Source organism: Bicyclus anynana, chromosome 21 (assembly GCF_947172395.1).
Source record: "Bicyclus anynana chromosome 21, ilBicAnyn1.1, whole genome shotgun sequence".
Taxonomy (NCBI): Eukaryota; Metazoa; Arthropoda; class Insecta; order Lepidoptera; family Nymphalidae; genus Bicyclus; species Bicyclus anynana.
In genome coordinates this window covers 10369968-10382875 of record NC_069103.1, presented here as the reverse complement: position 1 = coordinate 10382875, position 12908 = coordinate 10369968, and the positions used below count along the sequence as shown (strand labels likewise).

Here is a 12908-nt window from a genome sequence, read left to right as displayed (position 1 = left end):
GTATGCGCGCGGTGGACTTACAAGACGGAGGTGCTGGGTTCGATCCCCGGCAGGTTCGATTGAGGTTGCTATTCGGTATTTTATGAAATCCTAGTAAAGCCCGTAGTAGTTCACGTTGTCGTGAAAAGACGGTGATGAAATTTAGCCTATGTTCATAAGGGATAATGTAGGATTATAATGGTGAAAGAATTTTCTAAATCGGTTCAGTACATCGAGAGAATACCACCTACTTTCCGGAGAGATCTTCAGAGTGTAAATTCCACCGACTCTCTAAATAACTACATTATAATAAAGATTTATTTACCCGTAAGTACCGAAGAAGGCAGTGCCAAGCCAAATAGAAAACAACCCTTTTAAGCAATTAATAAATTAAAGGCGCATAGATATTTTCATGAGATTTTTATTTACAAAAATTGGTTTATTAATCATACATTCAATTAAAATTATCCTATCTATAATACAAAATTTAAGTACGTCGGGCCTTTGAATGGGTAAAAACACAATCTAAATTATGAAATAAACAACTTAGTGTTCATTTACACAAGCGGCAGCTGTTACCGACGACTGTAGTCGGCGACATCTCGGCGGCAGCCAACGGCAGTCGTCGACTCTCGGCGGCGGTCGCTGACTGCAGTCGAATGCCGTTGGCTGCCGTCGAGACGTCGCCGACTGCGGTCGTCGGTAGAGTTGCCGCTCGTGTAAAGGAAGCCTTATTAAGTTACTTTTAGTTATATGTGCGTTGTATCTTTTGCCGTGGCGATCTTCTTGGTGACACGTGTACAGCTCTCATCGGAGTGTTTGTTCTTCTAAGTTCGTTAGTAGACACGTGCGTTCGTAAGCTTCTGGGTGTGCATAGAGGTTTCTTCAAGGCCGGGGCCTGAGGGGTCTTTACTGATTGTGGGGAAACTACTTTTTTAACTGGTGTTACTTTCTTTGCTCTATCTTCTTTATGGTGAATATCTTTATATCTTGTAACATTCGCCACATCTTTCACATTCCCATTCAGTTTCACGTTTGGTTGCACTTCGTTTACGTAAGCTTGCAGCCTGGCTTTAGGTTGGAACATTTTCTGCGATTTGATGGGTAACTCTCGGTTTTGCTGGGTAACTCTAGGTTTTCTCGCGAAACCTGTGTGAACCTTCTCGTTTGCTTCCGATGATTTGTCGGAGCTGGTTTCGAAAAGTTTGGCTTTAGCGAGAACGGCACCAGCGTTTTGTCGACGTAGTTTGTTCACCGAAGGCCTGCCGCTTTGACTGTTCTTATCGACTTCGCCTGTTTTATTCATAAAAAACGCCGCAGCATTGCGCCATTTCTGCTGTGGGTTGACCGGACTTTCTTGATTATTCTGGTAACTCTTCAACTGTGTGGGTTTCCTCATCTTTTCATTGGAATTGAATGTGTCGTTAGCCGGTGATTTAGTCTGATCCCAATTATTGGTTGTGATGTTGAGTGATCGACGCGGAAGTACCTTCCCAATGGTTTTGTTTAAATTGAAATCTGGTTCGAGGCTGATCCTTTTGCGCTGATGATATTTTTGACTAGAATCTGACACGTTCATGGAATTTTCAGACATTGATACGTCCCAGTCTGCTGTGCTATCTTTATCATCTCCCTGTTTGGCTGAGCTGGTTCTATCTCTCCGGGAGAGTCCTACGTATGGATAAAACATGTCCATGGCGTTCCAAGATTTGTGTCTGACGATTTTTGTCAGATTTTCCTTCGAACGCCGTCTGATTGAGCCGATTTTTCTCGCGCTCGGCGATCGGATGATTTTGGCTTCTTCCTTTGGTCTGATCTTCAGTTCTTTGCTGAGCCGTCGCGCTAAATGCTCCGACCCGTGACAGTTCAACATGGCCACCTCTTCCAACGTTTGCTCGTAGACATTCTGCACTTGTTGTAAAGGCTGAACTCTTGGTATGACGTCAGTGAATTCCCTGGACAATCTGTTCTCTATAGCCGATACCCTGCTTTTGATTTCCTCGTATTCCTGTTTAGATATTCGTACGTAGTCCTTTTCTGCTTCCTTCATGTCCGAGGACAAGTCAATAGTATCGTGAGCGCTGAATAGGTTCTCGGAGGAGGTTAGCATATCTTCACTGCTTACACTTGTCTCGGAGTTTTTGTGGGAACTGAAGTCTCTGTTGTTAACGGGCGTGCTCCTTGCGTCTACGAAACTAAGTCGTAACCGTTTCCGATCAGTGACCCTGCGGATTTAAGTATTGTTATATTGTTTTATGATAAAGGTTCGTTTTTAACTGAATTCAAAAAAGACTCTTTTTTGTTTTTAAGGTGAAATTTGACCAGGTCCAGTAATTTAATAATTATAAGTATTAGTATGTTGTCTTTAGTTACATACTAGCGAACGCCCGCAACTTTAGTTTTTCTTACATACTGCCGGAACCATGGATTTTTCCGGGATAAAAACTAGCCTACAGTAACTGAATAACCTCCTCTACTAGTTAAATTCCAGTTCCTTTTGAGAAAACACAGTTATCTTGAAATCACAGACATACACTTAAATTTTCTTTACGTATTAATTACATAATTATCAAACCTTCATCATAAAATAGAATATCCTTCTAAAGTAAGATAGTGTGAACAGTAACTTACATTTTCATAGGTGTAAATGACAGCTCCTTCTGTGGAAGACCTTTGGTGATTTCTTTCCTGCAAAGAGAAATAATCATCAATCATCTTGTGCCATGCTGGAACCCAGTGGCGTATTTACCAGGTAGGCACTTACCATCAGGTGAGATTGTAGTCAAGGGCTAACTTGTAAAGGATAAAAAAAAAAAAAAAATGATTTCAAACTCACTTAGTTTTTGCAGAAAGTCCTTCATTTGACTCGAACTTCCTCTTAGCAGCGGATTTACTGAGCACAGGTGTTTTACCGTTCTCTCTAACTGGGCCGGGCGTGGTCGGGTTTCCTGATACCATTTTGCGTAATCCATTTAACATTCCTGAAAATTAAATCCTTTTAATATTTCACTAGTTATGTTTGTGGTTTACCTGCATAGATAATTTTTCTGTGGGAATATTGAAAGCTTAAAAAAATCTAAGAATGCTGTTGTCATTGTCTGGGCTGTTTGTCTACGCTAAATAAAATAAAATAAATATATAGCCTTTATTCTCTGACTGTTGATAACACATATTATACTTAATTCCACTTCGTATTCGTAGTTTCTATTACACCAGAGCAGTCAAGTTGTTCAGGCTAATCTAAAGATTTTAATTTTACTTTTGCCAGAAGATATCTCAAATGCTTATAGTTATTTACAACGATACTAAAACAAGTCTTTTTTTTAATTTTTGTATGTTTGTTATGGCTGATCTCTAGAATGGCTTAACCAATTTAAACAGGACTTTTACTGATAGATAGAGGAGGTTATTGAGCAATGTATAGGTTTTTTGCAATATATAGTAATATATTAGGAAAATATAGACATTTCACTTCATATAGACATTAGAATCCCAGAATAAATCAATGGTTTGCGCAGGATTTATAAAAAACTGAATTTACTGTGGACAAAGTTGTGGGCGTCTACTATTATACTATAATATATATATTATACTCGTAATATAAAGGTACTTTCACATACTATTAAGAGATCCACTTCGTCTTTTCTTTCGTCTCGAACGGCTTACATCTGAATCATCGTCCAGTTTGGTCATGAGATCATCTGATAATAGTCCTATGTATTTTGAGTTTTCTATAAATATCTGAAACAATGAAAGGACTGTTTTATATAAGAACTAGCGGACGCCCGCGACTTCGTTCGCGTAAATTTCGATGTCAACTTTACTACTACCCCTACCCTACCCTATCCCTACCCTACCCCTACCCTACCACTACCCCAACCCTACCCTACCCAACCCCTACATCTACCCTACCCTACCCCTACCCCCACCCTACCCCTACCCTACCCCTACCTTACTTACACCCTACCCCCATCCTACCCCTACCCTCCCCACCCGTACCCCTATATCACGCCTATCATACCCCTACCCTACCACTTCCCTATCCTACCCGTACCTCTACCCTACCACTACCCTACCTCTATCCCTACCCTACCACTACCCTAAACCCGGCCCTAAACCTACCCTACCCTGTAACTTCTCTATCTTACCCCTACCCTTAGCAAAATCGGTCCAGTCCTTCGAGAGTGGTGGTATAACCAAGAGAAATAGAGACTTCTATGCTAATAATATAAAGAGGTAAAGTTCGTGTGGTTGTAGGAGGTAATCTCTGGATCTACTGGACCGATTTGGAAAATTGTTTTACCAATAGAAAGCTACGTTATTTGCGAGTGTTATAGGCTATGTTTGATCCCCATATTCACACGGGAACGGGAACTACGTAAATTAAAGCGCCGGGCGTCATATAGCGGAATTTCTGCGTCTTTTAGAAATTTTGTATTATCTCCGAAACTATTTAAGTAATTAACATACTGTAAAGGGCAAATCTTATCTCCATGATATCCTTGTGATTATTAAATAATTTATTTTAATAAGGATTTAAGTTTAGTTGTATAAATAATGACGTAAACCTAAGTATATAAATTTAATAATTTTTAAAACACAAAAGGTACTATATCTGCTAATATGTAGAAGATATATATATGGTGTCGCGGACTTTTTTGTAGAACTTTTAAAGATACATAAAGTCTCTATACATTAATTTCAATTTTACACAATAGTTAAGGCAGCGCATGCGAATAAGTCAGTTTAAGAGGATTTTCAGTCCGACCTGTATGACAAAAACTGTGATAACTCGGCTAATATATATGATACCAATATAAAATATAGCCTATAGCACTCCCCGATAATGTAGCATTCTACTGGTAAAAGAATTTTTGAAATCGGACCAGTAGATCCGAAGATTACCCCATTTAAAAAATGTGACAAACTTACAAACTTACAAACTTTACCTCTTTATAATATTAGTATAGAAGTATAGATGTATCTTTTCAACTCGAAGATATCCTTCCTGCAGTAGTTATAAGGGCGCCACACACTCAAATATTGGCAATATTATTGACAATATGTAAGGTAAGCTAAAGATTATCATTAACATGTGATAGTGACTCTCACAACCTAAGTCTGCCAATCTGCATTGAAGCTATGTGGTGGGGACTGGGGGTGTAGGTTTAGGGTAGGGCTAAGGTGGGAGTAGGGAAGAGCAGGGGGTATGGAAGAAGATAAATTATCTGAGGATGTGATAACCACAAGATTACTAAATTCGCTCAAGAACCAATTAGATAAATATATTAAGCAGCAAGGAGCACAACGATACCTATAGACAAAAGTCTATACATAATCAATACATATCAATAAAATTAAAGTGACTGTCTGTGACTTTGATATAACTATGTTTTTTCAAGTGCTTATATTTACATGATGATGATGCCTCAAAGCCGATTTCGGCTACAGCGACGCTTCAGACTCCTCAAATCAGGGTAAGGAACTCGGATGTATAGTTCTCTGGTGTGCTTTCCAGTGACTAATGTACCCTATTTTGGCCTTAAAAGTGCGACTACATAGGGCACAGGTTAGCACACCATCACAGTAATTGTATGGAATTGCGGCAGGTGGACGAAGCTTAAGATCATCTCGCTGCCGATCTAAGTCGAGTCGACGTTGTTGTTCAAACTCCTTTGTCTTGTCTTTCACCGTTTGTCTCCACTTTGCACGATTTGTAGTCATGTCCTCCCAACGCGAGGGATTTATATTACAACGTTTTAAGTGTCTTTTCAGAACATCTTTGTACCGAAGGTACTGGCCGCCAGACTTGCGCTTGCCATTCTGGAGTTCTGAAAAGAAGATGCGTTTAGCTACCCGCTCATCCGGCATTCGCAGGACATGCCCACACCAACGTAGTTGTCGCTTAATAAGGTAAGCCTCAATTCCATCCACACCGGCCCTTCGTAGCACTTCAGTATTGCGCACTTGATCGAGCCATCGGATCCTCATTATGCTCCTGAGACACCGAAGGTGGAAACGGTCGAGTGTGCGTATGTGATGACGATATAAGCACCACGTCTCAGCCGAATATAAAAGGTTAGGCAATACAACAGCCATATATACTGACACTTTCGTAGACAGTTTAAGGTCGTGTGAGCTGAAGACCTTGGCGTTCAGCTTACCGAATGCTGCTGCCGCCGCGCTAATTCTGCTACTGATTTCAATATCGAGATCACACTTTGTTGTTACGGTGCTCCCAAGGTATCGAAACTTATCAACTTGATTGAGAATCTTGTTGTCAAGTTGTATGGACAGGTCTTCGTGTCCCACACCATACATTACCTCTGTCTTTGTTGTGCTAACTTTAAGGCCATACTTACAGCAATAAGTATCCAAGACGGATACAAGCTGTTGTAGGCCATCTAAAGAATCTGCCACGAAGCAGAGGTCATCTGCATACATAATGTCAGTAATCATGGCGTAAGATACTTTAGTTTTTGCTTTAAGCCTAGCTGGATTAAAGAGTGCACTATCTGTCCGAAAGCGAATTCTGACACCTTCATTCACAATTTGCAAAACTTCGCGTACTACGGCTGCGAAATACAAAGCGAACATGGTGGGTGCCAGAACACACCCTTGCTTGACCCCGCACGTAACATGAAAAAAGTCCGACTGCTCGCCATCAACTGCTACACAACACGTCATATTGTCATGGAGGAGGCGCAAAAGTTTCACGAACTTCTCTGTGCAGCCCAGTTTTTCTAACAGCATCCACAACGCAGTTCTTGGTACACTATCGAAAGCCTTCTCAAGGTCTACGAAACACAAGTAGATGGATTGCCCTTGTTCTCTGCTTTTTTCTTGCAGTTGACGGACACAGAAAATAGCTTCACATGTACCACGTTCAGGCCGGAAGCCAAACTGAGTTTCTGGTAGCAAGCTTTCTGACAATGGCTTTAGGCGGTTCAAAAGCAACCTGGCAAAGATTTTACCAGGAGAAGATAAGAGAGATATACCCCGATAGGAATTGCATTCAGAGCGGTTACCTTTGTTTTTGTAGAGAGGAATAATCTGTGATGTCTTGAATGTATCTGGAACAAGTTCCTCGTCCCACATACGCCCAAAAAGATTCCAGATGACTTTGTGAATCTCCTCGCCACAGTATTTTAGAAGCTCCCCTGATAAAAGGTCCGTACCCACCGCTCGACCGTTCCTTTGTTGATTAATGGCAATGACGACCTCAGACAATGACAGCGGCTCGTCCAAATTTGTAAATACGGGAAGCTGTGGCAACATTGCAATATGCTGAAGATCCACTCCTCGATCAACATTGAGCAGCGTTTTAAAATGACTTGCCCATCTGTTCAGTACCTCTTCCTTGGTCTTTAGTAGGTGGTCACCGTTGACAGTCCTCAACGGTACTCTGATGCGAGGGGTGGTACCAATCAGCCTACGAACATTGTAGTAAAACTCTCCGAACTGATTTGTATCAGAAAGCCACTGTATGTGACGTGCTCTGTCCTGCCACCATCTGTTCTTCGTTTCACGACAGAGCTTGCGCAGCTCCACACCACTCATCTTGATGTTAGCAGGTAACTCCCCTTGCCGCTTGCCTGTATGTTGTTGTAGAAGAGATCGGTGCCTACTAATAGCAGCCTTTAGGCATTCATCATTTACGTCAAACCAGTCTATGTTCTTAGCCGCTTTACGCCCTATTATGGATTCAGCTGTGTCCAGAAGGTGAGAAGAGAAGATCGTCCAATCAATACCTACAGTATCTGATCCGAGTATTGGAAACGTTTGTTCCAGGGATTGCCGATACTCCTCTCTCACTCCTGGGTTTCTAAGCTTTTCTAAATCCAAACGTAAGGACTTAGCGTTGCAAGATCTTCGAGGAGCACGTAAACAGAGCTTCAATTTAGTAATAACCAGGCGGTGGTCAGTCCAGCAGTGCGCACTACGCATTACGCGCGTGATTTGCACTTGGGATAGATCGCGATGTCTTACTATTGCATAGTCAATTAGATGCCAGTGCTTGGATCTTGGGTGCATCCAAGTTGTTTTATACTTGGCAGCTAACCGAAACATGGTATTAGTAATTGCTAGGTCGAATTCAGCACAGAAACTTAGTAACAGTTGGCCGTTACTATTTATGTTACCAACACCATGTCTTCCTAGCACTTTCGGCCACGCTGTATAATCTTTCCCCACTCTGGCGTTGAAGTCCCCTAGAATTATCATTTGCTCTCTAGAGCGGATACTTTGGACATAGCGAGTTAAGTCCTCATAGAATTTTTCCCTAATCTCAATAGGTTTGTCAAGCGTAGGTGCATATACACTGATGATATTCAGAAAGTTGTCATTTTCTAAGTGAAGGCGCAGAGTGCTCATGCGATCAGATATATGTATGGGGTACTCCCAGAGGCGCTTTACTAAGTTATTCCTAATAGCAAACCCTACGCCTGACCTTCTTGTTTCAGTCTCCGGAGTGCCTTTCCAAAAGAAAGTATAACCACCACCATGCTCCGTTAACTCTCCTTCATCAGGAAGATGCGTTTCACTGATAGCAGCCACATCTATGTCAAAGCGGCGGAGCTCTCGAGCTACGATAGCCGTCTTTCTTTCAGGACAGGCATTATGATCGTGATCAAGAAGCGTACGGACATTCCATGCGCCTAAGGTTATGCTAGAAGTTATAGATCTATTGTTACGTTTGTAGCGTCGACCACGATATTTCAGATGTAGAGGCAGCCGTGGTTACTACCTTCCCTATATAGTGGAGTGAGCATTTGTTTGGAGCACCTTTTCTAGCTCCCTCCCTGGCGGCGCAGGGAAAGCAGTGCCTCCCTAAATAGGGCTGCTTTGTCACCCCGGGTGTTGCCGAGTTCACACTGTCACCCCAAGCGCAGTGCAAAAGCGACCACGGTGCATCACACACCCCCGGAGCCGCCTGTGTGTAGGCATCAGACAAAATCCAGTAAACATCATACCGAACTTCTCTACTTCAACCCATCGCCACAGGACTTAATTTAATCGGAGTCCAAATTTCGGAAGCAGTCAGGTGCGCAGGATATATTAGGGTGCAGCAGTGTTTGCGCAGGACACAGTTGCACACACTCGTCTTCACTTCTCTGGGTCCAGTGGAACGGAAATCCGCTACGATTGGAGAGAAGATCAGATGTTGTGTCTGGCCGACGGTTTCTATCGCCCTCTACCGCCGCCCTAGGCCATCCACCTTGCCTTGCTGCCTCGCCGAGTCCGCCAATTCCGTTGCATGTCTGCGTTGGGTTGCCTTTCTCGCCAGGGCAGACTTTATGCACTTTTGCGGGAGGGATCCGCTGAAAGCCTTTCACTGAAGTGTCAGGCCCCCTCTTCCAGGTTTAGCCCGCGAATCAGCGCGGTTTACCGGGGTGTGGCCGCCGCGTGCAATACGGCTGCTTGGAGCCACTGGAGAGAGTTTGTGGGGTATCAACGCATTTAATACAGGCGCTAATACTCCACTACACCCCATTTACATGATACTAACTTATAAACAAGGTTTTTTATAAATTTTTGGCCTTCCATCTATCTGTTAATCCGGGTTGATTGGAATGGCTTAAACAACTTTAATGAGACATTCACTGGAAGATAGAGGAGAGGCTTTCTATCATTGAAAATACATATTTTGGGTGGTATTTGTGAAAAACATAATTTAAAGCGGGGATTCACTAGTATAAAAATAGAATAACAATAATTGTAGTGTTGTTACCTTAACTAAAGCCACGTGGTGCTCCAGTCTCTGCGCGGAGGCCGCGGCCGGCAGCGGCATGACGCTCGGCGCCAACACTATCGCCAGATTGGAGGCGTCCATCAGGTTGTCTTTGTGCTTCGATGCAATGAAATGTAGTAACTGCAATTTTTAAATGTAATTGTTACCACTGTCAAATTGCTGACCATTTATAAGGGTCTCAACTGTGATAACCTGTGGAAATGACCTTTGCCTTTGATTCCGAGGAATCCAATTCGGGAACTGCACCTCCAACTATTCTGTTATGTGCATTTTAAGAAATTAAATATCACGTCTTAAACAGTGAAGGAAAAACATTGTAAGGAAATCTGCATACCTGAGAATTTTCTTAATGAATAATGTTAACTATTTTTAAATGTTAGCTTTCTGTATTCTCTGTAGAAAACAAAAAAATACTCATGAAAGAATTATTTCGATACGTTAATTAATTTCCGAGTTATGGAATTTTAAAGTGAGCGCGCGGTGATCAGCTCGCGTTTAACGTCGTGACGTCATCAAACATTTGCTCGGCCGTTAAAGGTAATTTTGTACTTCTGCCTTACCTACTGACGAACTAATGGTTAGAATTGAAAAATTCTTTTTGTGTTGAAAAGCCCGTTTAACGAGGAATGCTATAAGCTACATAAAATCACACTACAACTAATATCAAAATCAAAAATGTGGCCAAATGGGGAAAATTAATGTTTTTGAAAAATAGAACATCTAAAGTAATAAATTATCTAGTACCTCCATAATATAATGCAAAAGGTGTACATGTAACACAGGTAATAACAGCAGTGTATTCAATATTGACGTCAGTCCACCATCACCACCGGTCACACGACATCTCAATAGCAAGTCCTGCACTTCTGCACTGATCAGGGGCTCGGGCAAACAGCGGAGGTAGAGCTTCAGGACACTCGCTACATCTATGGGATGGTGACCTTCTGATACACAACCACCCGCATCAAGTAGACGCTGAAAATATTCAAACATATGTAACACTAACAGACAGTCTGCAGTCAGGGCCCAATCCAGGGGGCAGCAAGCAGGGAATTTGCCAGAGCGGGCAATATTCCAAAATTCAAAATTGATATTTTACTAGTTTAGTATCTATACTCAGACTAGGCTCAAAAAACTATACTATTCTAACAATATAATAATAAAAAAAATATTTTTGGTGTATGTAAAGGGCAGCAAAATTTTTCTTTGTCCGGAGTCTTTGTCTGTCTGCAGTTTAACCTGCATAGTTCTCATACCTGTGAGAATACAGTGAAGAAACATAGCCTATGACACTCACAAATAATGTGGTTTTCTATGAATAAAATATTTTTTAAAATTGCTTTAGTATATCCAGATATTACCTTCTACAACTCCACTATACACTCCACAATATTAGAATTTAGAATAGAGTAGCAGACACCTTGTGGTTTTGCCTTAATATAATTATGTTACTTGAAGATGTAGCTTTCTAATAGTGAAATAATTTCATAATCAGCCTAGTAGTTTTTATTTTTAGACCTGCTTAGCTTTGACTTATATGCCCTACTATTTTTTTTACTTAGCCTTCCCCTACCCAACTCTATCTTTCAAGTTGGGTCATGTCTTTTGAGATTAGACCCACTACTCTGTTCCAATTCAGGTTCATGGTCTTATGATAACTACAGACCTACAGTTAACATTGTGCAATTAAAACTGAAGGTGTGTAGCCCACATTAGGGGGAAATTTGATTGACCAATCACTATCAGATGTAAATGATAATGAATTATATCAATAGCTTAATTAAGGAACAGTAAAAAATGTTAAAAGTTTTTCAAAGTATACAACATATATTATGTTTCCTGTACTTTGTAGTTTCCTGTGTAATTTTTAGATTGGTTATTTTAGTTTAGAAATTTGTGTACAGGATATGCATTATCTTACTAACTACACAGCTTGACGTTTTTCTTATCAGACTGTATGATAAAAGAACTAAATGTAGACATGCACATAAATAATGTGATGGGAAGCAGTGACAGTGATCATACTGTAATAATTTTGTGGTAGAGGAAAATTTTTATAACAATATAAATTTTGGTCTGAAAAAAAGGCAATTATTATTATCATTAATGAATATAAATACTACCTGTACCTTAACCTTTTTTTTAATTTCAACATTAAGCTTTGTGAGGTTTTATGTGGGAAAACTGAATGGATTTTGAAAATTCTTGTACCAATAGGAAGACACATTATTTGTGAGTGTCATAGGCTATATTTTATCCCCGTTTTCTCAGAAGAACGGGAATTACTTAGATTTACCTCCATTAATACAATAATATAGAACTGTTTGGCGGGAATCAAGTATTATAATTATATGATTTATTTACCTTTATATCCTTTTGCCGCGTCTGTGATCCAGCCTTACGGAAAAGACCTTCGACATGGGCACTGGATCTCAGCACTTGAGACATCTCGGTTACAACTATCGGGATACTCAGGGTGCTTCCGCAACATATCACACTACACGACGGGACTTTTACTAAAGGAGCTCCGAACACTGTTTTATGATCCTTCGAACAAGAAACACTCATTTTCAATTATAACATAATTAATAATATTGCATGAAGATTTCACTTATACGAAAATATCATAAACTTACTTTGACATTTTTCAGAATAATTTTTTTCAGGCGATGTTTTAAACCCGCCTTTTTTAACTCTCCCACTATTATAGATTGTAATTTTCCATGATTAATACCGTCCGATATCAACATTTTATAGAGTCCCCTTAATTATTAACTCTTATTTTTACTTCAAAAGAAATAAATCGCTCCAATCCGATGTGTAGTATTTTCAATTTTCAAACCGCAATTTTTCGTTAAACGTCATAGATTATAGAGGTTAAAAGTTACGTTCCATTTTACTTTCGATTCGGCTTGTATGCCACAGGGCGTTCTCTGTCTACGTATTTATGTAAAAGACATAGACTAGATAGATAGATAGATGATGTGAAAGACTAAAGACGAATTATTTAAAGACCTGCCACGCTAAACGTTACCTCTCTGTCAAAGTATAAGATCAACGATCGAATGCGTTTATAAAAAATGTGTGACTTGGGACGCTCGACAGAAGTAATAATTTAAGCCTGCTGCGGTATGCGTGATAGAAAGCGAAGCCAGCTAGTGTAGCGCCATCATATTAC

At 40.6% G+C, this 12908-nt stretch overlaps 1 protein-coding gene across 1 annotated transcript; it reads right to left on the bottom strand.

Moving 5' to 3' along the window:
• Positions 1-382: 382 nt before the first annotated feature.
• Positions 383-12593, bottom strand: LOC112044372 (uncharacterized). Its single transcript, XM_052887999.1, has 8 exons — positions 12367-12593; positions 12095-12277; positions 10475-10705; positions 9710-9850; positions 3600-3720; positions 2816-2960; positions 2611-2667; positions 383-2204 (listed from the first exon to the last, which is right to left on the bottom strand). The coding sequence occupies exons 1-8, from the start codon at positions 12478-12480 to the stop codon at positions 725-727; spliced, it is 2472 nt and encodes an 823-aa protein (XP_052743959.1). The 5' UTR covers positions 12481-12593; the 3' UTR covers positions 383-724.
• Positions 12594-12908: the final 315 nt, after the last annotated feature.